The sequence below is a fragment of the Aptenodytes patagonicus genome, chromosome 3, assembly GCF_965638725.1.
Source record: "Aptenodytes patagonicus chromosome 3, bAptPat1.pri.cur, whole genome shotgun sequence".
NCBI lineage: Eukaryota > Metazoa > Chordata > Aves > Sphenisciformes > Spheniscidae > Aptenodytes > Aptenodytes patagonicus.
In genome coordinates this window covers 77,248,799-77,276,794 of record NC_134951.1, presented here as the reverse complement: position 1 = coordinate 77,276,794, position 27,996 = coordinate 77,248,799, and the positions used below count along the sequence as shown (strand labels likewise).

The following is a 27,996-nucleotide window of genomic DNA, read 5'->3' as shown; positions in this document are numbered from 1 at the left end:
AAAAGAGAAACTTCAAAAGTTTTATTAGGATTTCAACAGACATTGCAAAAAAATATTGCATAATGATTGAAAACATAATATTTTAAACAAAGTAGCAATGTGGTATCAAGTAGAAGAAAGACTGGAACAGCTGTCTATATATGCTGTAAGGAAGATGTACCAGGAAAGGGATACAACATTTTTAAAATTCAAGGGCAAATGTGAACAAGCCACATTTTGACAGACTGACTATACACCATAGATGTTTTACAAACTGCATAGCAGTGTAAAAAAAAAAAAAAAGTTTTTATCCTAACTATATTGTATTCCTGCATTTGGAGCAGTTTACAAGGCAGATTTTTTGTTTACAACATTGATATTTTAATAGCTCTGGATTCTCATAAAAAATAAACTAATTTAACAAAAAAGCCTGTATCTACATTTGAAAACAAAAGTGCATGTACTGAGAAATAGTGTTATTTCTTAAGAAGAACACCGAGTACTTAAAAAGTTCTTTTAATAGATCAACAACTGATGATACTTTAGATGTAGACCCGCACTGTGCTACAAGCGAGATTCTACCAACACCAGCTCCTCTAACTGAATACCCTCTTCTCCTAAGCGACCGAGACACATGCCTGCCTACCATACTTATCAGGGTTCTGGGTAGTTACAAAGAATGCCAAGTACCAAAACCACCACATTGCTGACTAAAAAAATACCAGTAACCCAAGACGGATGTTTTGAAGTAGATTGAGCCATAAACGCAACCATAAACTTCTCAACGTTCAGGATCCTTCCAGTCACACAACTACTTTTAAACACTGGAGAGCAGCAGCAAGGAGCAATTAGAGCTAAAAGACGAGAACTGATGAAAGTCTGTCTCCTGCCTTGTACTGAAGAATTTGTGGGTAATGAGCATTTCAATGCACTCAGAGAACTCTGTCTGTGCGTGTGTGTGTGTTAAAATCCCTACCTAAAACCCAGTTGGTATAGTCAGATTTGTAGAGGAATCTAGATTCTCCTTTCCGCCTAACTGTGGTAACAGATAAGAATTACTGCAAATATTGCTAACTTCTGTAGAAGGTTTAATCCTTTCCTCTCTCCAAACAAAAAAAAGAGAAAGTGTGGAAAGAGAAGATGTAGTTTGAAGATCCAGGCAGAACTTCTGCTTGAGCTGTTGTAATTTCAACTCATGGCACTGAAGAACTAGATTTTATTTTTTTCTGGGCACCTGTAGCATGCTGGATAGAAAAAGGCAGTGAATGTTTAGCTGGACTGGACCCAGTTTGGGAAATGCACAGATACCAAAGTTGTGAAATGCAGCCAGACTAGCCATAAACAAGTGTCCAGTACAGAAATGACGAGTAATGAGTTTAGCCATTTTTGTAAACATCTCCTCCTTACTAATCTCTTATTTTTTCCTATAAAGGAAATACGTACTGTATTTCTTTGTTCCAAGCTCTGGTCTGTTTCTGTTTCAGCTTTGTGGCACAGTTGCTAAGTGCAACAGGCTAGAGACACCAACATTAATACAAACAAGTTGGAAAGTCAGTTGAAGTTATTACAGTTTTGCTATACCAGGCCATTTTTCATAGCATGTATTCTCTGTTCACAAATGCTTTGTAAGATCTTTTATTATGGAAGACTGGAACGAAATTGGAGTTGTTCATTTAACAGATGTGGTTGAACATACATTTCTGATATGCCTTATGCAATTAACAAATCATGTCTCATCTTATGAAGATGATACATTTGCTATACATACCAGTAATTTAAAATGCTCCTCAGAAAAGCAGCATTTTTATAGACAAATTAACAGAAAAGGAGACAATACATCTCACAATACCATAAAACAAGTAAAGCCCTTTCATTAGCTGCATTATAAATTCGTAACTGTTCATCACATACTTTGAATTTCTGACTGCTCAAGCAATTTAACCCTCAGCCAACTGCAGGACAAGGAAAAACATTTTAAACATTTTTTATCGATGTCATTGTAGGTGTGAGAGTAAAAACTGGTATTCCATGTTTTTAGCTCTAAAAGTTTTGCTCCCAAAAGTGAAATAACTGTTAATAGTTCAGACGAAAAATAATCATTGTTGACATGTCAAAAGAAAGTTGTACTAAAAATTAAGCTGCTGTAAATCTGAGTTCACTTAGATCACTCCTAAAAAAAAATTTAAAAAAAAAGCTGATCCTAGATCGCCTGTTAACTAGGAAGAGCACTATAACGCCGTTTTCATGAGAAAAGATGCACTTAAAAGCTGTGTTTGAGACATCTACTATAAGGTTTTGAATTCTTCCTTATCTTTCAAATATTTGGATTATAATTTGTTAAAAAAAATAGACCAAATACAGACAGTACATTTGGTCAGGATTTTGTCTCACTACAATTCAGTGTTTCCTGTCTAAATGTGCATACCATTTGAGGCCATTTTTGTAATGTTATCAGTCAACAGCAACATGGGCACCAGTGAATCAGAAAACACACCTTAGGATTTTGTTCTTAAATTATATAAGTTAGATAAAACTACCCTGTCCAGCAAGTTCCGAATTTTTCAAACGTTAAGGCAACTTTCATTACTTTCCAGCTAAAGAGTATTATAAAAAATAAATGTCACTTCAAACTTTATATACACAGTGACAGAGTAGATTTAGCTAGAAAGTATCTTTAGTACATTAATAAAGTGTCACGTAATATTACCGAGGTTATAGCAGGTGCTTGAGTGTATGTGCAATTGGAGTGGTTGCAATATTTAAAGTACTGGTTTCAAAACAGAGCGCAGTGAACGTCCTTCTTTAGTGAGTTCTCGTGTTACACACATACATGGCAGCGGAACAGCTTCCTCTCTTCTCTCTACAGCATTATAGCTACATTTCTTCAAGTGGTCAGCCATGCTTACGATGTCAGCAAACTTCCATTCATTCACAGTACAGAAGGCTGTACTGAAGCGCCAAACCTAGAAAATAAGTTGCACTTAGGCTCAAAATGTTTTAAGATACCTGAACTCAGAGCAGGAAATTACATGTTTGTGCTATAATACTTTCAGGCAATGTTTTGCAGCTACTATAAATCATACTAAAAATCAACATGACAAGAACATACAATGCTAAATTTTGTATAGCCAGTCCCAGGCCGATTCAGATTCCAAGTCAACTCTGAACACTGGGAAGAAAGGCAGGCAATACTTTTTGCATCTACAAAGTAGATGCAATCAGAAGTTAAATGACAAAGTATTGCATGACCAGTCACAATAATCCATTTCTGAAATGATCAACTTCTGCAATTCCAAATGACTGGAACTGGGTGGGGAGTGGGGGAAATGGTGAAAACTGTACTATACAAAGGTCACCCAAAGGTTTTAAGAATTATTTACATATCTAAGGCACTCAATATCGTAGCAATGGATAGGATCTCAACAGATGAGCAAAAATTAAAATTGCTGGAAACAGTATAAGGGCAAGAAAAGCAAACTTTGTAGGCAACTTTCCCACTTTCATGGAATATTGGTATTAAAGAAAATAATGAAGTCATCATTTAATATTTTAAAATCTTGGGATAATCAGAGGTTAATTTATTTACATCAAGTAAAAACCAGACAGACACTACTTTAACTTCTACTTCTTCAAGTGTGGAGAAGATTGAACCAACCTGCTGGCAATTTTCACTAATTGTTGTTCTATATGACAATCTGCTTCTTGAAGGGATATTATATCAAAAAAAACAGTAATAACAACAGTGATCAAAGAAAATATTAAGGGAAAAAGCAGAGACATGAACAATTTAATACCTTCCCTTTCACCTTCAAAATGGAAAAGAACTTACCTTTTCTTTTATCTGCCAAGAAGAACTTCCGTCTGGGTACTTTTTCTTCTCCCAAAGCAGTATCACCATTCCACGTGCCTGAAGCAAGCTTCCACACACATCTCTCATTAAATGTGACACTCTTGAAAGCTGACATAAACTAAAGCCATCTAGAAAACTAGCAATGTGCTGCAGAACCTCAAAAGGCAGACTACTCAGATGGTCATTGTGTAGTCCAATTAAGCAGCTTTTTGCTGGTTCTACTAATACTGTGGATATACAAGGCTGAACTCCAAATGACCGTAAGTGGCGGTCATGAATAATTTTTGCCCCTTGTGTTGAAGGACAAAACCTTCGTTGAGAATATGTACACCCATAATATGCCAAAGGACACCTCTGCTCCATCCAGCCATTAAGGCCAGCATGAATGTCACCATGCACATTCTTAAAATGCGATGAAAATTCATTCCTCCTAAACAACTGTCCACAAACAAATGTAAACATCGAACGCTGTTTTGTTTGGTATCTAGCCACATATTCCAATACCAAATCCAGTCCAAGGGTCTGGAATGGACTTGGATTTGAGAGCTGTGGGTTGGCATGATCACATGCAGAAGCTGAAGCTATTTCCCCCACCATTGTATTTGTGGCCAATATAGCAGATGGGAGAGAAAATGTTTGGGTCCCAAAGTCAACGTGATACACATCGACAGTGCGACTTTCTGATATCCCCCTACCTCCGGGAGAGTCTCCTAGGCAAAACAACAGAGCTGCAGTGATTAGATCAATCCCCTGAAGACCCATAGGATCTTCTGTTATCTCCAAATCTGATGTATCAACAGCTTTGTCTTCTTTTGGTGTAGACCAATAGTGGTTAACAAGGAATTTGTATGATCGATGCCGTAAAAGCGAAAACGCATCTACATTTCTCAACCTTTCTTGCTCCACTTGTCTCTCTAACATTTCTTCTTCGTTAGCATTATGGGGAAGTAGTACATGATTAACATTGCCATTAACTAAGTGATCAGCTGATACTACTTCTTTAAGTTGTGCTGTTACAGGGAAGGAGCTGCAAGACTGTAATGCTTCATCATCATGAGATGCAGTACATTCACCATTTGCTACATGGGATGGTTTTGAATTAGATACACCAAGATCTTCATTCTGGTCCAACACCTTTGAACATTCATTTTCTACATGAAAGCCATTACACAAAAGTGAGGAGTTATTGAGGTTTAGATTTAAGTCATGTTTTTGCACTACATCGTAACAAATATCACTAGAACCATTTTGCTCCATTTGTGAATTTTGACTCAGGCTATCAAAGCTAATTCCCCCAACTGCTCCTATGTTATCTTCATCTGGATATTCACGGTCAGACTTTTTATCCTGAATAATGCCATTAGAAGCTTGTTCTTTAACCTCGGTATCTTCTTTCTTTTCATGTGGTGAAATGCAAAGCCTTGAACTTAACATATTCATGTCCCTTGTAGCAGTGTTCAGGATATCCAGAGCAGCAGCTAAACTCCTTGTTGTTTCTACAGTAGCTTGATAAAGTGCGCCATAGGACTCTTCATCTACAGGCATCAAACCATTTGAATGCACTGTATCTGGGGCACTTGATTTGACAGAGGTTTGCTCTCTGGATTCCGGTATTTGATCACCTGCTTTTGACATCATAGTTGCAACTTTAAGTGATTCTAATAACATGCGCTGGTCTTGAAGGGCTAAAGCCATATCTAGCTGTTCCACTTCATCAACATCTTTACTCAGATTTTCGTAAGATTTTCGGTCTGCGTAACTGACTGGCCATCTATTCCACTCCATGGTACAACATACCACACTTGCAGGACAAACTTCTAGATGATCAGCAATTTTATTTCGGGCTACTATGAAGGGACATCCAAAGCCACTATTCAAACAAGGCACTCTTTCAAGTGGACATAACATGCGATGTTCCTCAGCTTTACACGAGTGAAAAACTGCTCCACAAACCAACGGGCAGCCAATCAAATCACAGGAAATGCCAGGCTCTGGTCTGGTCATGCAACGACGGCTGACACAGTTCACACAGTGTAAATGTTGCTGATGTTCCTCCATGACTGTAAATCCAATTCTGAGTGAAGAGAAAGTAGACAAAAGCATAGAATATTAATTCACTATTGTTAATATTTACTAACAGTTATTTGCAGTTTTGCATCCTCTACATGTACAGAGAGAGATATGTTAACACAATGTGAACTGATCAGTAGCCATTTTAAGAGAACAAGCATGTGACATTTTATCTCAAAGAAATGATGTATAAAAGTTCACCTGAAAGTTAAAGATACACATTTGTACCAGAGCTCAAGACATAGTCTATGCATTTATTCACCAGGTATAATACATGCAACTTAGGTAAAAATGTTATCTAATCCTTCCCTCTGGAATAGCTCTCTTCCCCTGCCCATTGCAAATAGATTATTCAATGAAAAACAAAGCATGATTGTTGACTATGGCCTACTACCTAAAATCATAAACCATACAACTCTACAGAGTAGGCAGATGAAATAAAGGAAGCCAAGATTCATCCTCATCTCCAGTTCTCTAAATTAAACAGAGGCAACCTATTCCCTGGGCTGCTTGCTACCACCTAAGCTTCTGACACCCTCTTCATGCAGTTCTGTTTAGGGCAATCCGCAGCCCTCAGCGTGTATCTCAATCCCCTGTCATGTCCCAGTCTCCCCCCCTCCATGCTTCTGTCAGACAGCAGTCCTTTACAACAGCTCCTCACTCTTCGTTTTTTCTTCATCTATAGCCTATAGCTCCTCCCCTGTTTTTGTAGTAGTTGTTGCATAAGGGTAGCAATTATACTACACATTGAACAAGTACTTCTACATAAAACTTTATTACCCAACATGGCCCTATCTATACCTCCAGTACAACCCACAAAAGGTAATTTTTTTAATGCATCCTATGGCCGTCATGATTACAATACCAGCAGTTCAAAGTGTAAGGGTAACATAACAACTTTATATAACAAGGCCAAACAGCAATAAAAATCCAAATAAAATTCATTGCATAATCTATTACAACTAATTGACACAAACAAAAAATTCAATTCTTTGTTGTGGTAGGGAGGAAAAAAAGAAAAAAGGAAAAAAAAAAAAAGAAGAGAGTAAGCTTTGCATCTTTCTACCATACTTTGAGACACTCTGGAACTGCTCACTAGCTGGAGTGCAGGCCTACGCAAGTGACCAAGCTCTCCCCTATGCTCTAACAAACTCCCTCTCAGAAGTGATACCACTGGGGGTTACAGTTCAGAGACATCAGAGAATGACTTGCACAGAGGCAAATCTCAAAATACTGTGTCAAAAACACAATGCTCAGTTCCATCTTTTCCTCACACCCCACCCTCCAGCAATTTTCTTGAAAAATAAAATGCTTACAGAATTTAATAGAAATGGTGCCTTATTTTATTCTACTAGCTAACAAGTGCTCTCACGCATTGTCTTAAGATTAAACACTTCAGTTTTAATGCATTAAAACTTCTTAAATTAAAAATACTCTAAACTGTAAAAATAAAACTGATCAGTATTATTCCTCTTCTTCAAACTGAAGGTAAGAGGAAACAAAACAACCTTTTAAGACACTCCACTGTATTTAAAGCATTTAGATTTCTATGTGACACTTCACTCACTTGTATTCTTTTAATGCTTTGAAATTCATGCCAACTTTAAGTAGCAATCAGTCCTCATCCCCCCATCCATCGTAAATTGGATAACTCAAATATTTTAGCCACCCACTCTCCTGAACACTTCTAACAAAGAAGCATATGTGCTACACTTAGCAGGCAAAACACAGCTGAATTTTCCCCACCATACCTTAGTATTTATATACTGAGTAACAATTAAGTTTCGAATAAGTTGTCAAGTGCATCAGTCACTGAACTCACTCACTGAATGACTTGCTAAACATTTTAGCACACCTTTCTGGCACACAACCTGCTTTCAACTTGCGTATGAAGTCAGATAGCATCTACTGCAAAGAGCTGAAACATATTCAGTAAAGAATGAAAAAGAAAATTATTTGACTTCTCTGAGATATTTTTAGTTCTTCTGGGAAAGCCCTCTCTAAGTAATTCCTGCCAAATACAGCAGCCTACCTGTTGCTAGACCGAAGAAAATTTCAGAGTTTTGCATCAATACTGAAACCAAACTCTAGTTCTCCTCAAGTCAACAGGTGAGCAGAGATCAAAAGGAAGCTCTCAGGTTATGTGTGTATTTTAAAGCGCTTGACACAAAATGGAAACAGCCCTGAAAAAGACAATTGCTAGTTTATAATGCAAGAGCCCTCACAGAGCCCAGCCTTTGCTTCAAGTATCTAAACACAGTCCTGCTCCCATAAAACAAGCAGTCTGGTAGCAGTAAGGCTTAATTTAATCAGTTACCCACAATTACGTTTAAAAAAAATATATATTGTTTACCTACTTTGCAAAAAGCTATGCACCCTGCTCACTTTAAGATGCCCAGAAGTGAGCCACTTCTAGAGCAGAGGGCAGGTGTGTTAGCTAGCGCACACTGCTATGCTAGCATTGTTCTATTGCTTCTAGGCCAAAGCCGGCCCGCATGCAGACAGCTCAGAACGCAGTCAGAGCTTGTGTTTGCCTGCACCATTTGTGTAGACATACCCTAAATTAGTCAACCATCACTGAATACTAGCTTTAAATAGCCTATGTGAGCTTACACAGAAGAACATTCTATTAAGACAGTAAAACATCCTCCTCCCTAGCACACTATCTTGGTCTTTACAAGTCAGATTGTGAAACCCGAGTTGCATGATGATACTGGCTTTCCTCAGGCTCCTGGACTCCTTTCACACATAAGCTAATATTCATCAAAACTTAATGATTTCATACAAGCAAATGAAATTTTGAAGTGTGTAAGGAGACAAAACCTGGTAAAAACATCAAATATCACCAACAGACAGTATATGAAAGCCAGAGCAGACACTAAAATACCATGTTTTACCAACAGGCAGATCCTAATTTAGTTCTGTAACAGATGCTTGCAATTGTTTTTATAAAGAAGCAGTTATGCATGTGATCAATTAAATAGCTGAAGTAACCTATTCTCCCAGTTTCTATAAATTAGAATTTTATTGGTCACTAAAAAGTTTGATATTAGACGCCATTTCTCTTAAAATTTAAATCCCTTGGCTCCTTAACTAAATATATAATTTAAAATCTCTTTGGACATCAGTAGAACATCAGGAGGACATTTACTAAAATTCTGTGTCCTGCTTACAAGCCTTAACTTCACAGCACCTGCCGCAGAACTTCAATTTAGTCAGCAAGTCACATTTTATTTATAGCTTACTACAAAGTCCTTTTATATATATATTAAATGTCCTTTTTCTGCATTTTTAATTTTAATACCTGGGCTTCAAACTCAACAACTGTTCTGGGCAGTCATGAGTTCCTGGACTGCTTAAACTAGTTAAGGCTTTTGATATAATTCAATTATCAAATTGCACAGTAAGTCCAAAGGCAAAAAACCAAAGGACCCTAACAAACTGGTGAAATAATGGATAAGACCTCAAGAATTAGCACATTCATTAATCAACAAATGATCACAACTCACTCCATTTTGTAAGCTAACCTCGTGAACCACGGAACTTAGCACCTCTTTGATTCATTGATTAAGAGCATCCACGAGTCATTTTCCATTGAAGAACCAGAGCCAATATATCACTAGGACTACACTGAGAACAAGAACCACCCTCTTCCCAAACATTGCCTTGTAAAGGAAAAAACTGTTGGGTGAAGGGGAGATAAAAAAAATTCTTGCTGGAGGTAACAAAGTGCTTTCAGTTACTCTGATACAGAAAATTGAAAGGGCTAGCAGAGGGCGTCATTGCTGACCTGAAGAAAAATACCTGTCATTAAAACACGTACCAATAATACTTACAGTGTTTATACCCCATTGTGTTCCTTGCCACAATTTGGTGAGAAGGTAAGTGTCAGATCAATGACTATAGCAAGAACAAACAGCTGTCCTTTTCTGATAGTGTAGTGTCAGCAACTAGATTCAGTTCATATGAGATGCTTAAGTACACACACTTGACTGTTACTAGCAGAGAAACCTAAAAATACATCCCATTCCAGTGAGGTGACCACTGCTCTCAGAATTTGTGCAATCACTTGGTGTTATTGTACATACTATACAGTCAGCTGACCAAATCAGCCAGAACATGCTTTGAAAATCTGTCATAATTAAAAGGATTAAAATTCCAGCTGCTACAGCCACATGATTTTCAGTTGCTGTTGTAACACAAACATTAAAATAGCATAATAAGGGTCTCAGACAGTCACCACACAATACTTCAGCTGCAAGTGAGAGCTCTCACTTTCTTCTACACCACTAAGTATAAGGAGCTGTACTTAGTATTATCAAACCCAAAGTCTGCTTACTTACTCTCCCCTATACGAATTCTTTGGTGCCAGTAAGAGAGAAAATCACAGCAACAATTACTGCCATTGGAACCCTCCGTTACTCAGCTACCTTTTATTCACCAAACCTATAAAGTTCAACTATCTTTGAGACTCTTCCCTCTATCAAATTCAACTAAATAGGCCAACAGGTTCTTCAATTACTGGTTCAAGGAAGTAGAAGAATAGAGAGACACAAGCAGTACTACAGGTTTAAACTCCCAGGAGCATCCAAATCCACCCACAAGCAGCCAAATATATGCAAACCATTCTAAAAAATTCCCTTTTGTTTTGGAGATTGTAGAAGAGACTGCCATATTTCTGAATCTTCCAGCTTTTACCCAGGTCTCTGGCTAAAAGAGTGGCTAACAAGTCTGGTAAGATGCAGAAACTTTCAGAGAGGAAATGGCCAAGTGAGAGAGAGATTTAAGTGATAGGTGGTTAAAAAAAAGGGTAAGGAAAAATAGGGCAAGAGGTAGAGAGCAGTATTATTAAAAAAAAAAAAAAAAAAAAAAAAAAAAAAAAAAAGGCTTTAGAATATTCTACCCAAATAGAATTGGCAGTACTATAGATAATTATTGAACAAGCTATTTTATTTTTCTATATCCTACCACGCATGGGAAAATAACTATCATTCACCTTGACTCACAGGTCTAACTATCAAATGCTTTAAATGAGCTTTGCAGTCTTCTGGAAGGTAAGCTTTTCTTGTCTTGTCATCCCTATCCTGCACAAAAAGTACAACAATGTTTGTATCTAAAATCCAACACCTCAGTCTATTACTACAATAGCATAGTCACATTAGCTTTCTATGTTATGCATGTTATGCTCCCCTTTTGGCTTTGGGGGTGGTGGTGTTTGGGCTGGTTGGTTTGAGGACTGTTTTGATTTAACAGTTTTCAAATAACTGATGAAAAACATGAACTGGAGGTTCAGCAAGATGTCTTTGACACCATTTCAACTGGAGAATGGCAAATGCCACCACTAGTTGCCATCCCTGCTTGAGGTGAGCAACAAAAGGCAGCTCTATCTCTACTCCTCAAGACTCCACAAAGTCTAAGGTTAAAAAGCCCCACCATGAGGCTTCTCCAAAGCCAGTGCAGCCATTGTCCTCATATTAGGGAGCTAGGTACCTCAAATCCTGCTTAAATGTCTCTCCATAGCATTGGGAAGGCAGGAAACGGGGACATACAGCAAAGTTAATCTAATGCTACACTAATTTCCAACCACTCTTTAAAATAGTAAATTCAAAAGAACAACAAACAACATTACAAACTGCTAGTTATTAACGTGAAACAACATGACTAAGAGGTGACAAATTTAAAGGTGTGTGCTTCGGTTGCACAGGTAATAGAGTAGTGCATGTGGCCATATTTTAATGTCTTATATACTAGGCAATTGTTCTTTTTTATACAATTTTTCTGATTTCAAAGAGAAGTTCCTGACAGGAACTTTATGAAGCCTTATATTTTCTTCAAACTAGTTTTCATCAGACATACTTTTAGGAAGTAGCATCCTTTCAGATGCCACACTTAAAATCTCAACCTTATGGGATACAAATTACCACCCCTCACCCCCAAGTTCATCAGGACAACCCTGGCTTCTGTTACAACTAGGCAGATCAGACAAGTCAAAACATTTTGATAGACAAGTTTCCACTGCATTCTCAAACATAAATTAATCCACAACAAAGAAGAGAGCATCTTCCCTGCCTAGTAGTGACTGCACATATTGGACATACTAGAATGAGTCTACATTATTTTTTTTGTTAATCAGTGCACACATGAGAAGGAGCTTCAATTACTAAAGCTCAAACTACTATACAAGTAGTACGCTACTTCTACCATTATCATCATAGTCTACAGCAATTTATATGTATTACACAAAAGAGGCAGAAAAAGGTCAGGCTCAAAACATGGCTTCTTATTGCAAGGAAAAAACCTCAGGGGGATACGTACTTCTGGAAAGATTCTAGGTTTATCAGTGATCTAGCATCGAAGGAGTATGTACTAACTGCTTTTTGAAGCATAAATTAAAGTTATCCATCTACCTCAAAAACAATTCAGACCAAAACAAAAAGAAACTAACTACAGCAAAAATAGTGAGTATTAGAATTACAAGGAAGTGCAACTTTTTTATGTCAACCTTATAAAGAAAAGCCTTTCCATGTCTACTCCTGCCCCAAATATCCTATTACAGAAGCTGACCTGTATTTTGCATTCTTTTGAGTAACACTTTCAGATAATTCAGTGCGATATTTCCTCCCATACCGTTGCAATCAAAAAAAAAAAAAAAAAATAGAATTCAAGGGGAAAATGACCCAAAGCAAAACACTGCTTTGACCAAAGTGGACCCTCCACTGATGCCCCATGGGTCTGGCTTTGTTCCATTTTAAAACAGAAGCTCTGATAGAATGACAGAACTCTTTCTTCTATCATTATTAAACTCTATGAGTGTTAAAAATCAAAACCAAAACTACTAGGCTTTTCTTTAGAGTACTTTTGTGACAGATCTGCCATGCATTCTCGTCTCCTTGACACATTCCCCAAAGAAGAAACCCAAAGGCCTCAATGTACCTTTGGACACACGCTGACACAGGACGACCACACCAGAACAGCTATGCTTGCTGCATGGCTCAGGCACAAAAGCACTCTACCTGTTGAGACGGTGACAGGGCAGAATCAGCTAGAGAGCCAGTAGATTTCATGTGTAAAGCACTTCTGAACTTGAACTCAGTGCGACTCCTCGATTGCTGCAGACTCTGCAAGAAATGAGATCAGAAATAAGGTTTCATTTCAGGTGTACAGATTGCTTTCCATATGTACAATCCTCTGAAAAGGTCATGTGCTTACACTATCTGGAGCTACAAATGATGAAATATTTTGCAGGTTTTAGGGAAAAATAAACAAGTTTTTAACAGACTTTGCAAGCGCAATCTAAGTTCTGTCATTTTAGCTTATTGCTAGCTGTTAGTCACAGTAAATGGTTACCTATTTAGATTTAAGGCTAGAAGAGACTATTGAAAGTTATTATTCTGACCTACTTCACTTAATTCTTTGGTTTGGCCCACCAGGAACCACTTAAGAAAAAAAAAAACAAACTTGAATTAAAGATTGCAACAGCTGGAGAACTAAAAAAAATAAATAATTTTAAAGTTTGATTATTTTACAAACTGCATTTTAGTCTAGTTAAAATTTATCCAGCTTCAGTCTTCAGACATGAGAACTTATTAAGCAGATGCTCAATGTTAAAAAGCTCTTTACTGTAACAAGCTGCTTCTTCCATGTGTTCATACCCATAGATTATCTCTAGAACTTAACAGAGGTGGAACCAAGGTTATATACCCAAAGGAACAATGATATCCTTATCCCCAGATACCGTCTCACAAATCCTTCAGAAAAAAAAGAAAAGAAAAGAAGCCATTTCTCAGAAATCAGAAACAGAACTACTGGAAAAAAATAAGGCATTCTATATTACAGTAGATAGTTTTAGCCACCCAAAAGAAGCCAAAAATAAATCCTTCTTCTTACATAACATTTTAATTCATACATGTTGCTACAGAATTCCTGACCTCTGTACATTCAGAGAGATCAGGCCAAAAGTCTTGTTAATATACTGTTTCAGGTCTTACTACACAAGTTTAACCAGTTCCCATAGCAAAATAAGAAAACAACTTTAAAGTAAGTGGAACATGAACACAACTGCTCTCCAAAATCCCAGACTGAAATGCAGATGTTATGTACTCTGTACATTTAAGGTTATTTTTTCTATTAAAAAACCACCCTTGTTAGTAGAAGATGGCCTGCCCACTGTACAGCAGCAGTAGACAGTACACAAAAAAAATTTAACAGCCCCCCCCACTGCACCAGATAATACTAAAGTAGAAGAGATGGAGTTTGTTCTAAAATATTTTGAAAAATTAAAAGTAGAACAAAAAGAATAGGAGAACAAGAAGAGAGACAGTATTAACAACTTTAACCTATTCTATTTTCAAGTATTTCACTTTCTTATCAAATGAAAGACCTTTTTTGCAGCACCTGTTAGGCTTCTTCCCCTTCCAAGCTGCTTGGTTTTAAAACCAATGGAAATAGTAAAAAATACCCAGTTTTAAAAAAAACTATTTTCTAAACAAAACTCACCTATCTCAACTAGTTGATGTCAGGAAACTGGAATGAGCATGTTTGGGAATATATCTCATAATGAGCATGTTATACCAGCTCTTTCAATACGTTTTTAACTTGAATGAAGAACTGGAAAATACAAAGATCTGCACTACACTTTTGTGCAGGGTTTTAGGACGTATAATGAGTCGTCAATTTCTGATCTCTAATATCATTTAGACTGCCTTTTCCAAATGTCAACGGGCATGATGCTATTACTTTTTCCTCAAAGACTCCAGCTGAACATTCCAATCCAAACACATTCCATAGCCGATGACAATAGTGACTCAGCTAAAACAAGGTTTTGTGAGAGTACTACAGCTATGTCAATAAAGCACACTCCTAAAAAGATCCTATTTGCAATGAATCTGTCACTCCAGCAAATTACTGTGTCCCATAGGACTTTTGGAAAACTACAGCTTCTACTAGAGACGCTTCTAAATAGACAAATAAATACAAAGCTTAAACTTCAACAAACAAACTAAACACCACCCACCTTCCAGCACCTACACAACCAAGTCTGAACCAGGTATCTACTCAACCATCAACCCGAACCACTACCTTAATTTTTATATGAAAAGCTGTAATTACGCCAATTAGAATTTTACCTCACCGCGCCTCTCGTTCTCACGCCTTAAGTTTAAACCTATCAGGTTTTCATCACGATTTCACATTAAGAGCTTAGATCAATGTTTGGCATTTGGTAAACAACAGCACAGTCTACTCAGTTAGATGTTCTACAGACTGTAAGAGTTTGCAGGGTATTTTAGATTCAAGTAGCATTAACAGATTACAGTAAAATTAAGACATCAAGTGTCATCTCAAAAACCATTAAAAACAGTAGCTTGCAAAGTAAGTCAATCTAGAGCTCCCCTGTGACTTTAACTCTCTTGGCCTGTTTTAGACCATTTTATATTACAAGATTTTTTTCAGTCTTTTTCCTTCATTCAATACTGAGACTAGACAGTGCCCAGGCACTTAGCTTACATAGGATTTCCCTGTAACCCTCGCTTAATAACGTAACTACTTGTTTATTTGTGGGCTGTTCAGGAATACTTACTCCTTATACAATCTAACCATCTCACCAACAAATACTCAAGTTATCTTTATTCTTATTGTGCAGATAAGGAAACTGAAAGAGAATTGGCACAAGTACAATGATCACTACATAAATGATTCCCTGCTCCCATCTCTACACCACTGGATCTCATTGCCAGAGGCAAACAGCATTTGCCTCATTTGAGACAGAGCTCACCAAAGAAACAGATCTATCAATATGAAGGAAATTTTGTTTGTTATTTTTAGTTCAATCGGACTGAATACAAAGCATAAGTTTATTACAAAGCTGAAATCCACAGCAGCTACAGGAGCTCACTTGAAGACTTACAGCCATATGTTTTCTTCTTCACAAAGGTACTACAAGACACTCTTTAGGACCTAGGTCAAAAACTTGGTTGTCCAAAAACGTGCAGAAATCTTGCCCAGAAAGTTTCCAATCAGATATTGCTAGTTAAACTCAGCACTTACTTTGCCCATTAGACTTCTAACATCAAAGTAGAAGGCAAGGGAAATATAATCCAAATTTAAGAAGTTAATTGGGTAAAAGAAGAATTTAGTGCAAAAGAAAGAACATTCAAGCAGCAAAGTAAAAACACTGTTTTTGCATAGTCTTTGCCTATTCTGCTGGGATTCTCCAGTTCTCTAACACCTTCTAACTTTGGAAAAGAATGAGACAGAGACCCCACAAAAAGTCTCAAGCTTGCAATACAATCCCAATTCACCCTTTGAATCTATTTCTTCTCTGGATGAAACTTGACCACTATGGAGAAATAATGCACAGTTATTTACATGCATATAGAGTGGAAGACGGATTAAAGTTACCAGTATATTTTTCAGTCTTCCAGGTATTTAACTTGCTTACCAACCAAAGTTCTTTTAATGGTATTTTTGTACTTTTGGGAGAGGGGTGGAGGGGGGAAGATCATAAATAAGCATAACTAACATCCTCACCAGCAGGGACGCATGAACCTTAACCCTCCCGATCACAGCACAAGTTAAGGTGTATGACATTAACATGCTGCAGAAGGCAGCAGCCATCCAGGGAAACGACTGAACCACCAAGTGCTACACACCGATTCTAGAGAAAGCAGAGGGAGATCTCTTGCCTAAAGTGCTAGCACCAGCAAGGTGATGCTGTTGCTACAGCAGGACAGGCCTGGTTTTGGATTAGTATGCTAACACACACTTATTTTGGCACATTAACAATATAATCAGCAAAAGGGAAACAAGGATTATGAAAAGCTCCTCAGCCAAATCCGACTAGAACTTTACAGAACAAAAGAAAGCCGTCTCTCCAGCCCACGCGTTTTTTCCCTGGAAGTTCAGAAGACCTGCTGCAAACAACAGCGGCGCTAGAACTTTTGGAAGTGAGGCCACACGACTGTTTCAACGTGCATGCCGTTCAACAAGCTGCTGTCATCTCCCTATACACTTCCGATTGCCAATTTGTGGGGTTGTACAGGAGTACAGCTACGCAACCTTCTTTACCTTCACAAAGGAGGAAAAAAAAGGCTCCAATGCACGTCAATAATAGCCATCAAAAAATGAATTGAGAGAAGAGACAAAGCACCGCCTCTTGCATGATCGGAGCACAGCTACTCGAAATACCCAAACACGAGGGATTAGAGAAGGATTTCAGCAATACCTCTGGATTATTTGCTCTCTTCCCCTCTCCTTCCATGCAGAAAGGAGACTCTCCGACTGCAGTCTCGACAGCACCAGGCGGACCCCGGCCCTACCGCTTCCCACGTGCTATCGCGACACCCCGGATAGCGCTGGCAGCACCGCGGGGTAAGAGGAAGCGGCAGCGGCAGGGCTCTCGCCGCCGCCACCCGCTCCCGGCGGCCGCGGGCCCGCGGAGGGGGCCAGTCGCGGGGGCGGGGCGGCCACTCTACATGGCACGTTACCACCGACACACACTCAGCACTTCGGGCCCTGCGGGAGCCGGGGGGGCGGGCAGGGAGGAGGGGACACCGACGAAGCACGCACACCAACCCCCCCGCGGCCTCCTCCGGGGGCTGCGGGCAGCGCCGCCCCCGCCTCCCGGCCGGGACCTGTCACGGACCGCGGGGAGCCGCGACCGAGCCGACGTTGGGCCCCGGCCGCCCCAGCCCCGCCGCGACCCCGGGCGTTCGCCCCCGCCGGGCCGCCATTTGTTTACCACCCGGCTGCCAGGCAGCCGCCGCCGGCCAGGAGCGGGACGCAGCCCCGCCGGGGGCGCGGGCCCCGGCTCGCCCCGCCGGCCGCGGACAGCTGCGGCTCACCCGTCCCCGTCGCTCGACAGGCAAGAAGGCACGGGAGGCTGCGCCGCGCCTCGCCCTTTCCTCCGCCGGGCTCTCGCCGCCGCGGCGCTCGCTTCGCCTCTCCCGACCTGGCCCGGCCTCGCCTCACCGCCCGCCGGGCTGCCGCGCGGCCCCGCTGCCGGCCGCGCCCCCAACGGCCGCGCGGACGGGCGCGCGCGCAAGGGCAAGCGAGCGCGCGGGGCGGCGGCCGCGGCCTCCCCCGGCGCTGCCGAGGGGCGGGGCAACAGGCCGAGGGCGCGCGCGGCGCCGGCACGGCCTTTCTTCCCTGTCGTCCGCCTCGGCGGGAGGGGCGGGGCCGCGGAGCAGGGGCGGAATGCCCGGATGTCGCGTGCGTGCCTGCCGCCTGCTCCCGTTCTCGCCCGCGCGCATGCGCGGTGGTGGCAGCGGATGGGGCGGGCGGTGTGCGCGTGGCCGGGGTCCGTCCGCGGGAGGCTGCGGGCCCGCGCGCGCCTGTGCGCGAGTGCCTGGCGGCCGTTGGGCCGGACCGTTGGCGTGGGGCGAGAGGGACTGCCGGCCGGCCCGGCCTGCGAGGGAGAGGTGCCCTCGGGGGGGCCTGGGTCTTTCCTGCCCTGCCTAGCCGGCCTGGGAGCCAGCGTCTCTTGGCAGTGGGGTTATCGTTTGTGAAGCTTTCCTGAGCCCGCATGGGCCGCCGCTGCAGGCGGTGGAGTGTGCGGGGCAGGGCCTGGGCGGAGGGCACAGCGAGCGTGCCTGCTGCTTTGTGTACGAACAACTCCTCGGCTCGCCTAGGGCGCTGGTGGATGCTGTGGCGCTGGGCCTTGCTAAAGCCATCGCCTCAGCAAAACATTTCCTGCTAGCCAGTTCAAAATACGCCTTTTGGTGTTACTGGCAATGCCTGTCTGACACCTTCTTGGTGCATGTTTGGCTTATGGTCACCCTGCAGGCTTCTAGAGTGCTGAGCAAAATGTGTTGGGTTTTTTCCCAGAAACTTGAACTTGCTCCCAGAGGTGCAGGGTGTTGAGCCTGCTTTTGCCGGTTCTGCTTTTCAGACTATGGAAGCCAACTGTTCAGGGAGCTGTAGCTAGGCAGGAATTATTTGGGGTGTTACGGCCGTACAGGTCCATAGTGCTGATACGCATGTCATGTTTTGAGGGGATACTGTGTGTCTTGTGGTCCTGAGAGAAAAGCAATTTTATTTAGATCATACCCTTTTTTCACAGGGAACATACTAACGTAGACATATTTTGTGGCCACAGAACATACAGATTGGGAAGCTTAGTTCATTAATTCACAAGAAATAGTATTCTTCCTTTAAACTTTCAGTTGAAAACCTTGTTTTTCTGCACCCGGTTTCCAAAGATCTTACTTCCCTGCCATCTGTGTAGTTTTCTGTTTGAGGGAGGTTGTAGATGTTTAAGAGCAAGCCAAATAGATTCTCTTAAATATCTTAGCACTTAACCCAAGTTCGGTGGGGAGTAAGTAAAAGATGTGAGTGTAGCAAGTTTGGACATTTAGCATCTTAGAAGACTCTTACCTTTTCTTACTCTAAAAATAAGAGAACATGAAAGAAAGATGTAAACCATCATTTTCATGCTAGGTATGTAAGACAAAGCGTAAGATGACCTTAATATGAGGCATTGCTGCTAGCTCTTCCTATAATAAGCACTCTCAGGTTTGCCCCACCCTTACACTATAGCCTTGATCTTCCTTGATCCTGAGGACAGGCCCTTTTTTTACTTCATAGGTTTGATTATAGGATCAGGACATAATCATCTAGCCAGGTGAGCTCCAGAAGATGGTAGGGATTGGCTCCATGACTCACAGGAGCTGAGCAAAATCGTTTCATCTGCTCAGCAGGCAATTATACAAATTGCTGGGTAAAATCCGTGTAGACAGTCGCTGGTTTTCGCAACTGCTTCTTATTGGAAATGTCTTCTGTGGGACAGGTGAAGTTTGCTGTGCTGCTGCTTCTCACCACAGTAGAGTACACTCTCTGGCTGATTGAGATGAACCTGCTGCAAAGGTATTAATTACATAGGGTGTTGCAGTGCTTTTGTCTCTGACTGACTGTGTGCTGGGACTGGGCTTCTATGACAGAAGTGCGGCTTTTTATTTTAATTGCTTCTTTTGAGTGAGGAGAATGAAATTCTGTGGCTTGGACTTCTTTCTCATACCTCAGCTGAGACTCCTCTGGTCATTCAGGGAAGCATCTGCTGCTTCTCTAATGCTTTAGTGCATATACTTGCTCACAGTCCCAGAGCTATCCCCTTTTACCCCACCTGACAATCATCATCATTCTCATGAACTGCTATTTAAGGTAATGAGGCAAGTTGTAATCGTACAATTTGGCTTAGTACCATTGACCTACAAGCCAGAAGGTCTTTCAGGATTCAGTGGGTGAACAACTGGAGAGGCTATTTTCTACTGGCTTAAATCCAAAATGAATGAAACTTCATTCTGGTTACTCATAAATGGAAAATGAGTATCCGGGTCTGGTCCGGTATTGTTCTGTACATGACACTGTTACTGAAGTCAACAGAAGAGTGGTGTAAATTGATTCTTGAGGCAGTGTAATTTGGGTCTTTCCCCTCATCCGAAGCAAAGCCTGTATCAAATGCCAAGGCAGTTGCTGAGGTGTGCACGCAATCTCCTATAAGCCGGTAACTGTATGTGAAATAAAACTCATTTGTTCCTAAGGTTGTAGAAGGTGCGATTTGTTTGCTGTCACTTTCTAATAAAGAAGCACTTTCTAGTTTCAAATTCTAACAATCACAGTTGTTTTCCACTGACAGGTGTGTCTGGAAATTCTTTCTATGTGGAGATAGAGAGGGAAAAAAATTACAAATGTTTCCGAAATGCATTTGCAAGTAGATTTACTAATGCGTGAGCGTTCGTATTTAGCAGTGTGTAAAAATAAACAGCTGAGATCTGCCCACAAAGTCGCATGTGCAATTTGCACTGCATGGCTTTGAGAGCAGGATGTTTCCAAACAACAGAGACCTCAAAAGAAGTTTTTTGCACCTCCTGGGTTTGTGTTTTCAGCCTAGGCCCATACTTACTTTAATGCCTTTATGTTTATACCTGTCCAAGCAAAGCCTCTCCTCTCTAACGAGGTACCTCTTCTGTCATTAAAAAAGCCTCTAAATAGCCTAGAGACTTGAAGTAGCACAGTAATCAGATTCTCTTTTGTAAAGCTTTTTGATAGTAGTAACGTTTGATCTTTCAGAACATCTGGAACATGGATTATAAAAGAAGCCGCTAGAGAAGCTCGTGTGAATTTTGGGGTTTGATGGTATTTTGTCATACTCCATCTTTAACGTGAGAAGGTTTTTTTGGTAGGAAAATCCGCCCTAGCATCAGGTCAGATGTCTCAATGTCAGCATAATTGCCCACTTACCTAGTTACAACCATGAAAGCTGGGGAGGGGGGTGGTGTGGGTGCTGTGTATGTTTTGTGGGAATTCTTGGCGCTCTGACCCAGGTGCTGGGATAGAAATACCTTCAAGTTAATAAAGTTTTAATCCTGCCAAAGTGGACTCCCTTGGTTGGTTATAGACCTAAGAAGTAGCAAGATAGAAAGGATCGATGCTTGCTCTCACAGAGTGGAAAAAAGTAAGGTGCTATTGCATGGAGACTTGTCTATAAGTCTCATGAGTGGATGTATTAATGAATACTTCAGTATGTCGTTATAATCTTTGAAATGTAATCCCATTAACGGTTTGAATTGCTGTCCCAGGACTTCAGCAATCATTCAGCATTGACTTCACACAAAAACACCCTTTTTTTAAGACAAAAGTGAAAACTGTCAGATGATGGTTATTTGGAGTACTTTTTCATAGGTAAAAAACCCACGCCACAATATACCTGTAATAAATTACAGTGTTTATATTTCAGCTATTCTTAGTAAACTACACTGGTCTGAAAGTAAACGAAATACTGAAATACTAGTTCTCTGACGTCTTCAACTATCTCAAAATGAAAACCATAAACTTAATGGTTAATTAGAGGTGGCACCCTCTGATCTCTTGTGCTAATTTAGACCAAGGACTGTAAGAAATTACAGAGAAATCCGCAGATCATGAGGCTATTTCTGAGTTGTGAAAATACGTCATAGTCAGCTGTGCTGGCATAGAAGGGTTTGCGCTTCTTAGTTGAAATAAAAGTTCTCCAAAGATTCCAGTTATGATTAAAACTGCCATGAGTGCTCCGCCAAGGAGTAAGCTTTCAACTGGCAGAAGTTTGGTTTTATCTGGAGAGAAAACAATAGGCAGTGTTTGTTTGCGGAAGAGCCTCTTCCAGTGAGACCTAACTGAGAGTAAACTACCTTAGTGTAGATCAGGTTTCCCCAGTTCAAAAGCATTTATAAAAGAACATTTCTGAAGCAAATTGACAGTACAGAAACAACGTGTACCAGTTTATTTAACTTGGAGAAGCGGTGCTGCACCTGAAGCTCTGAGGAAGCAGTTAATAATTAGGACAGAGTGTGAATTGGTGGAAAAATTATTTCTTTGTGACTTACCATATACTTTTCGCTTTTACCTCCAGCTGTCATTCAGGCAGGAGGAATACAGTGGGATTGTTAAAGGAGCTAAGCAAGGGACAGTGGTGGTCTTCTAAATAAAAGATACCAGAATGCTTTTGTGCCATACGCATGTGGAGGATATGATTGTCCAGGATATGATACTGCCTCTTCAACTCGGGGGTTGCCTTTGTGGGGAGGAGGCTGTTTTTAGCCCTGTGGGTCTCTCCTGTTGTTTCACAGAGGCTTCATCCTCCATGATCCAGCTGAGAGGATGAATCAGTCTCCAGCCTGAAGGGAAGACTCTCCACCATGTGGTGTTGCATCTTCCATTATGGGTGGCAGCTAGGCTAGACAGCGCTTTAGGACTGAATTCTTCCTTAAGTTGCCTACGTTTTATATCAGCGTAATCATAGGGAACCTGATGGAGCTGTGTCTGATTTGGAGTAGTGGAAAGGGGGAGGAGCTGGGCCCTCTGACTCCGCATTTGTGAGGAGCTGTGTGAATGGCTGAGTTTTACATGGCAGCATCAAGGAGACCTCTCTGAGCTCAAGGCAAGTTTGGCTTAGAAGCTGCAGCGCTCAGGAGGATCATTGTACTTCCTGGGCTTAATAGCACAAAATTGGTTTTTAGTGGAGATGGAGTTCCACATTAAACAAATAAAAATAACAATGATGTAACACCCTTATTGGATTTCATTCTCTTTGGCACTTTGTATAGCTACACTTCAGCGAATTTATCTATTCATATTTTTATTTATTCCGTATGTTTGGGGATATTCTTACTAGACAGCCTTGCCATACTGTGTGACCTTTCTGTTTTCAGTGATTCCAAGCTACATCATTTCCTTCAGAAATAAAGATTCTATTTCAGAGCTATTGTATTTAAAAAGTAAAATGTTAGCTAGCATTGACTCAGGTGATTGATTCAGAAGGCTTAGCCAGATTCAGTCAGCCCCCTGGTGCTTTTAATTTCTTTTCATTTTTCCCTTGCGAAACTGAATCAGTAGTGTGATAAATGCCACTTCAGTGTTTTATCTGAGAGGGAAAGGAGCTGAAGGTAAGTGATAGAACTACATCAGGTGATTGAACTTAGGAGTGCCATGGAGGGCTGCAAGGGGAAGCAGGGGTCAAAATATCATATACACCCTGCTGCCTGCTGTGCAACCCCTTAGCTTATTTCTGGCTTTGGCAGCATCATGACAGGGGAGAAGGAGCAGTCAGGACTAACTGGAATGCAATTAATTAGAGCTGGTCGGTCCCCCACTAAACTATGAACCGTATGTGCCTCAAAACTTCCAGCTTTAGTTTTTATTGCAGCTTACTGACAGGAAGGCATGGTAGCTCCCAGTCATTAGGACTGATCAGGAAGCAGTGTATTCATTAGTCATACAGGAACATCTGGTTGGGTTGTGCGCATGCGTGCTAATCCAAGAGAGTACACTGGCAAGGAAATCAAGCCCCTTCGTGACATGCGTGCGTAAGTACATTTGAGTGTTTTGGATTACAGTAGAGTTCAGTTTTAATCTCCTCAATCAGTGATAAGAATCCAACTTCAAAGCAGTGTCACATTTTTTACTTTAAAAACATACTGGTGATTTGTACCAGGCTACGTAAAATTTTATGTTTCAAATGAACCACTTTATGAATCACTTACTTGGAGTTGCTTTCTTGTTGTGTGTTAGCGTTCACTTAATGGGACCATAAGAGACCATGTGAGTGGGGAATGGAGTCAAGTCTCTTTTATTTCTGGTCATTCTGCCATAGTACAATTCTGATAAAAGAAATTGCAAATTGTCAGGCCTGTATATGCTTCTCTAAAAAAGAAGTCAAAAAACCCCTGCTTGTTTAGAAACAAAAGCTCACCAAGTAGAGGAAGGAACAGCTCTACCAGCTCTGTGAGGCCCTGCGTAGGAACTATCTTCTTTCAAGAGCGGGCTCTGACACTTACATATACAAACCAATACAGCATGTATTCTGGAGACACAAGACACAGCTTGTCCTGCAGCCAAAGCAGGAGTGTCTGCTACTCGGAGGACTTGTAGTGGAACACTAACTTTTTTTGTAGGCAGGCTCGTTCAAAGTCATTTGAGGTCAATAGTGTCCTGAAGCTGCAGACAAAGACCCAGAGCTATAGACAGCCTGGGGCAGCTTGCACAGGTGTAACTATACCAGAGTTCATTTTCTACCACTGCAAATCAATGTAGTTCTTGTAAAAGGTGGGGGTTTTTGCAAGAATATCATTCACCAAGAGGTACTAGCAGTCTGTCTGAGAATTAATTCCTAATCACATATGCTTTTAGTCATACAAGCGATACACTTAGCAACAAGAACAATGAAAGTAAGTTAACGGGGTTTAAACTTGGACATTTCACTCTTACACCGTGGTGTTTTTATTGACTCCCCCAGCCTTACGTATGTTTCAGAGCTATTGCCAGCAATACTGGTCACATCCAAAATGGGAAGGGTTACTTGTACGTATTAGAGTATAAAACACTAGGATGATAAGAGACATACTAGAAGATACTTTAGGAATTGAGCTCAGGCTTGAAACGTACCCTTTTACTTTGTGAGCTTGAAAGATTTCTGTTTCTTGGTCCTTAGTATTTGCAGATATGACAAGAGGAAATGTCCATATTTGCTTATTTAGGCTTATATTTCTGTCTATGTTATGTAGAATATTATATATTTGTATATAATATATTTATATATTATATTTATATGTTATATAGACTTATATAGAATTTCTATATATTATATAGAATATAATTCTTTTCTTGTCAGAGCTTACTCTCATACGGAGCAACTTTCCGCATACATCAGAAATTCTCGGTTATGGATTAAGTTTTGGTGACTGGCAGATGCAAGAACAACTTCTGTGGCTGTTTCAAAGAATGGTTAGTACTCTTCATGACAAAACTGACAGATGTATCATAAGCAGATAAATCAGAGGCAGTTTTGTCATGGCAATGAAAGACACAGGGCTGTCAATGTGATCCTGAAGAGAACGATTCCAGTATGAAGAGGGTGTAATCAGGAGAGCAATATTACAATGAATGCTCAGATTTATAAGTATATGGACAAAATTATGTACAGTAACAGTGTATTTTTAACCTATTTGTAAAATTGGCCTTTTACAGTAATTTCCCTGTTTCCTCTCTTTCTTTCCAAGCAGGCTGATTCAACCAAGACTCTCTGCAAAGAGAAGATCGGCCACTCCTTCATATTAAATGCTTCTGCCTGCAATTACAGGTCAAATCTGGCATCCTGCACACTCCCTTTTTCCAAGGACAAAGCCTTCCCTCTCTCCAAGCCCTATATATAGTGATCAAGTTCTTGCGAAGGATGCTGGGGAACTCCACTGAGCAATGCTAGTGAATCTCTCAGCATCTTGGTTGGAATGGGGAAGGGAATTGCCAAAGTGCTCAGTCATCTGGGGTAGGATCTTGATGTGCATGGCATCATCCTGGTCCAGTTCTCCAGAAAGAGTGAATTTCAAAAACAAGATTGAGGATTAAGGAAGAACTTTCACCATCCATAATAAAACAGATCAGGATTCAGAAATTCTACCCCTTTCACACCCTTGCAACATACGCAGAACTGAACATCCAGGTCAGCTGCAGAGACGAAAATAAAACCTTGCTTCACTGATTGGGCTCTCAGCCCATAATTCCCTCCAGTCACAGCTGTGCAGGGAAGTTACTAGGGCCGTAGCTATCTCTTCTCTTTCATAAACACATGGGCTGGAGGTTTGGGAGTGTCCCAGTTAAAGATACTGTGCAATACCAAAGAAAGAGGTCTGCAGAAGGAGTCAATGGGCAGGACTTCATTTGTAGCCGTAAGATTTTCTTACGGCAGGACAATTTCTGGCTTGGAAGTGGGGGACTGAATCCTCTCAAGTTTATGAACCGTAGACATCGTAAGCGCTCACAACTGGGTAAGACTGAGGAAGGCCTCTGCCCATATGTTAGACTAAGAACTCAATGTCACGTTATTCCAAAACCTAAAAAATCTGCGTGGCAAGAACCTACCTTATTCCACAAAGAGAAAATTGACTCAACTACAGTGAATAGATGGTGACGTTACTAGGCTGCTCATTTTGAAGAAGACCTAAGGCTGGCCATGCATTTTTAAGGCTTTCTTAAATCTCCCCCATCAGTTTTATCCATGTGGATGAGTAAATGCAACACAGCTATCATTTATACTAATACACACAAAAGGAGATTCAAGTCCCTTTAAGACAACCACTACTGGATAACCCCCTATGATTAAATCAAGACTTAAGTCTGCAGATACATCCTGAGTTGTCTTTGTTTCTCACATTAGCAGTGGTCAGTATGGAATATGCCCTGCTCCTTATGGTGCCATAATCTCCTTTTTTCCCCCAGCGCTAGATGAGGCTAGGTTAGGTCCTATTAGGAAAATAAAATAAATCAGGTGCAATGGGAAGTGACTTATTTATGCCCTTCAAAAGTATTTTATTAATCTGATGACATTGGATTGCCAAGGATTTGAATCACAAGATAAACTAAGCAGTGATTTAATAGGATCACATGTTCCTAAAGGTTTTGGGTTTTGTCTTTTTAAAGGAAGTCCACGCTGTTGTGTGGACAACTTACGTAACAAGGTCTGAAGCAACAAGTGACATTTCTATCCGGAACCAGAAGCAAACCCTAGTAGTGTTTTTGTCAGATGTTGCTCATTGGGTGCATTTGCAGTCTTGTGACTTTCAGACCTAGCATCTGGTTTTGAGTCCGTTTCTAAAATGTCATACTGCCTTCTGCTTTGATTTCTTCCCTTGTTTAATGTCAGCACGGTGGCATTTCAGATATATCTTTAGAGAAAACAAACTGGTTCATAAAACCTTGTTGTCATGAGGCAGCTGTCATTAATGTCTAAACCTCTACCACCTGAAACCTATCAAGTAGATATTGTATTTTGTGTCATAGTATCTCATAAGGACTGGGAATATGATATAATATTTTCTCTTCTGATCTACAAAATATTTCCCCTCTGGGCTTTGAATAATAAATCTTCTTGCTATTATCATAACGCTATAGGATTCCACAGCATAAAAGAATCTGTTCTTCTGGATGGAATATTATAGTGCTCCCATTAGAAAACTCCTATTTCAAGAGCCCATAATTCATTAGCTGAATGTTTGTAAATGTCACCTAGTTACAACTCCTCTAGGAACAAGTAATATTGCATGCTTTCTGCTACCACATTACGTTGTCTGATCAGAGACAGACAAATTCCTTGTTGTTTGTTTTCCTTTGGGAGTACAAGTGTGTAATTTAAGCTGTAAACTACCATCAGTACAGATCTTTTTTTCTATGCACAACACTGGACAGGCTGCTCTAGAAATAATATAAAGTATCAGTCCAAATAATGTAGGCAAAGCACAAATTGATTTTGATGAGACTTTTGCCTCTTCAATCGTGGTTAAATAGTTTGCTATCTAGCTGTAAATGTAAGGCTAAAATAAAAACCTTTGCTGATTGCTCCTCAGTTTCATTTCTGCTGTGTCACTACACAGGCTTGCAGTAAGAATTATTATTCTTGTAAATGGGGATTTAAAGCCCCATGGTTGAACACTGCTCGGGCCTACACACCAGCTCAATGACGGCAGTTGGGATTCAGAAACTCTCATGTAAGGAACCTGCTCTGAACTTTTTAGTTTGGCCCAGCAGTAATATAACTTCATCTTTATCCTCACATCACACACACACAAAAAAACCCC

The 27,996-nt window shown here is 40.6% G+C and overlaps 1 protein-coding gene and 1 long non-coding RNA gene across 7 annotated transcripts; one reads left to right on the top strand and one right to left on the bottom strand.

Annotated features, from left to right (window-relative positions):
• Positions 1–6: 6 nt before the first annotated feature.
• FBXO30 (F-box protein 30) lies at positions 7–17,840 on the bottom strand. Of its 5 annotated transcripts, none has more exons than XM_076333911.1 (4): positions 17,740–17,840; positions 12,913–13,017; positions 3,809–5,903; positions 7–2,942 (listed from the first exon to the last, which is right to left on the bottom strand). In XM_076333911.1, the coding sequence occupies exons 3-4, from the start codon at positions 5,885–5,887 to the stop codon at positions 2,739–2,741; spliced, it is 2,283 nt and encodes a 760-aa protein (XP_076190026.1). In that variant the 5' UTR covers positions 5,888–5,903; positions 12,913–13,017; positions 17,740–17,840; the 3' UTR covers positions 7–2,738. The 5 variants fall into 5 exon arrangements, with proteins under 5 accessions (XP_076190026.1, XP_076190024.1, XP_076190027.1 ...); XM_076333909.1 differs by lacking the exon at positions 17,740–17,840 and adding an exon at positions 17,121–17,366; XM_076333912.1 differs by lacking the exon at positions 17,740–17,840 and adding an exon at positions 13,552–13,585.
• On the top strand, positions 17,202–26,548 carry LOC143158223 (uncharacterized). 2 transcript variants are annotated; one of them, XR_012994927.1, is made up of 3 exons: positions 17,202–17,266; positions 25,038–25,150; positions 25,429–26,548. It is a non-coding gene; the product is annotated as an uncharacterized LOC143158223 (long non-coding RNA). The 2 variants fall into 2 exon arrangements; XR_012994928.1 differs by lacking the exon at positions 17,202–17,266 and adding an exon at positions 23,708–23,733.
• The last annotated feature ends 1,448 nt before the right edge of the window (positions 26,549–27,996 follow it).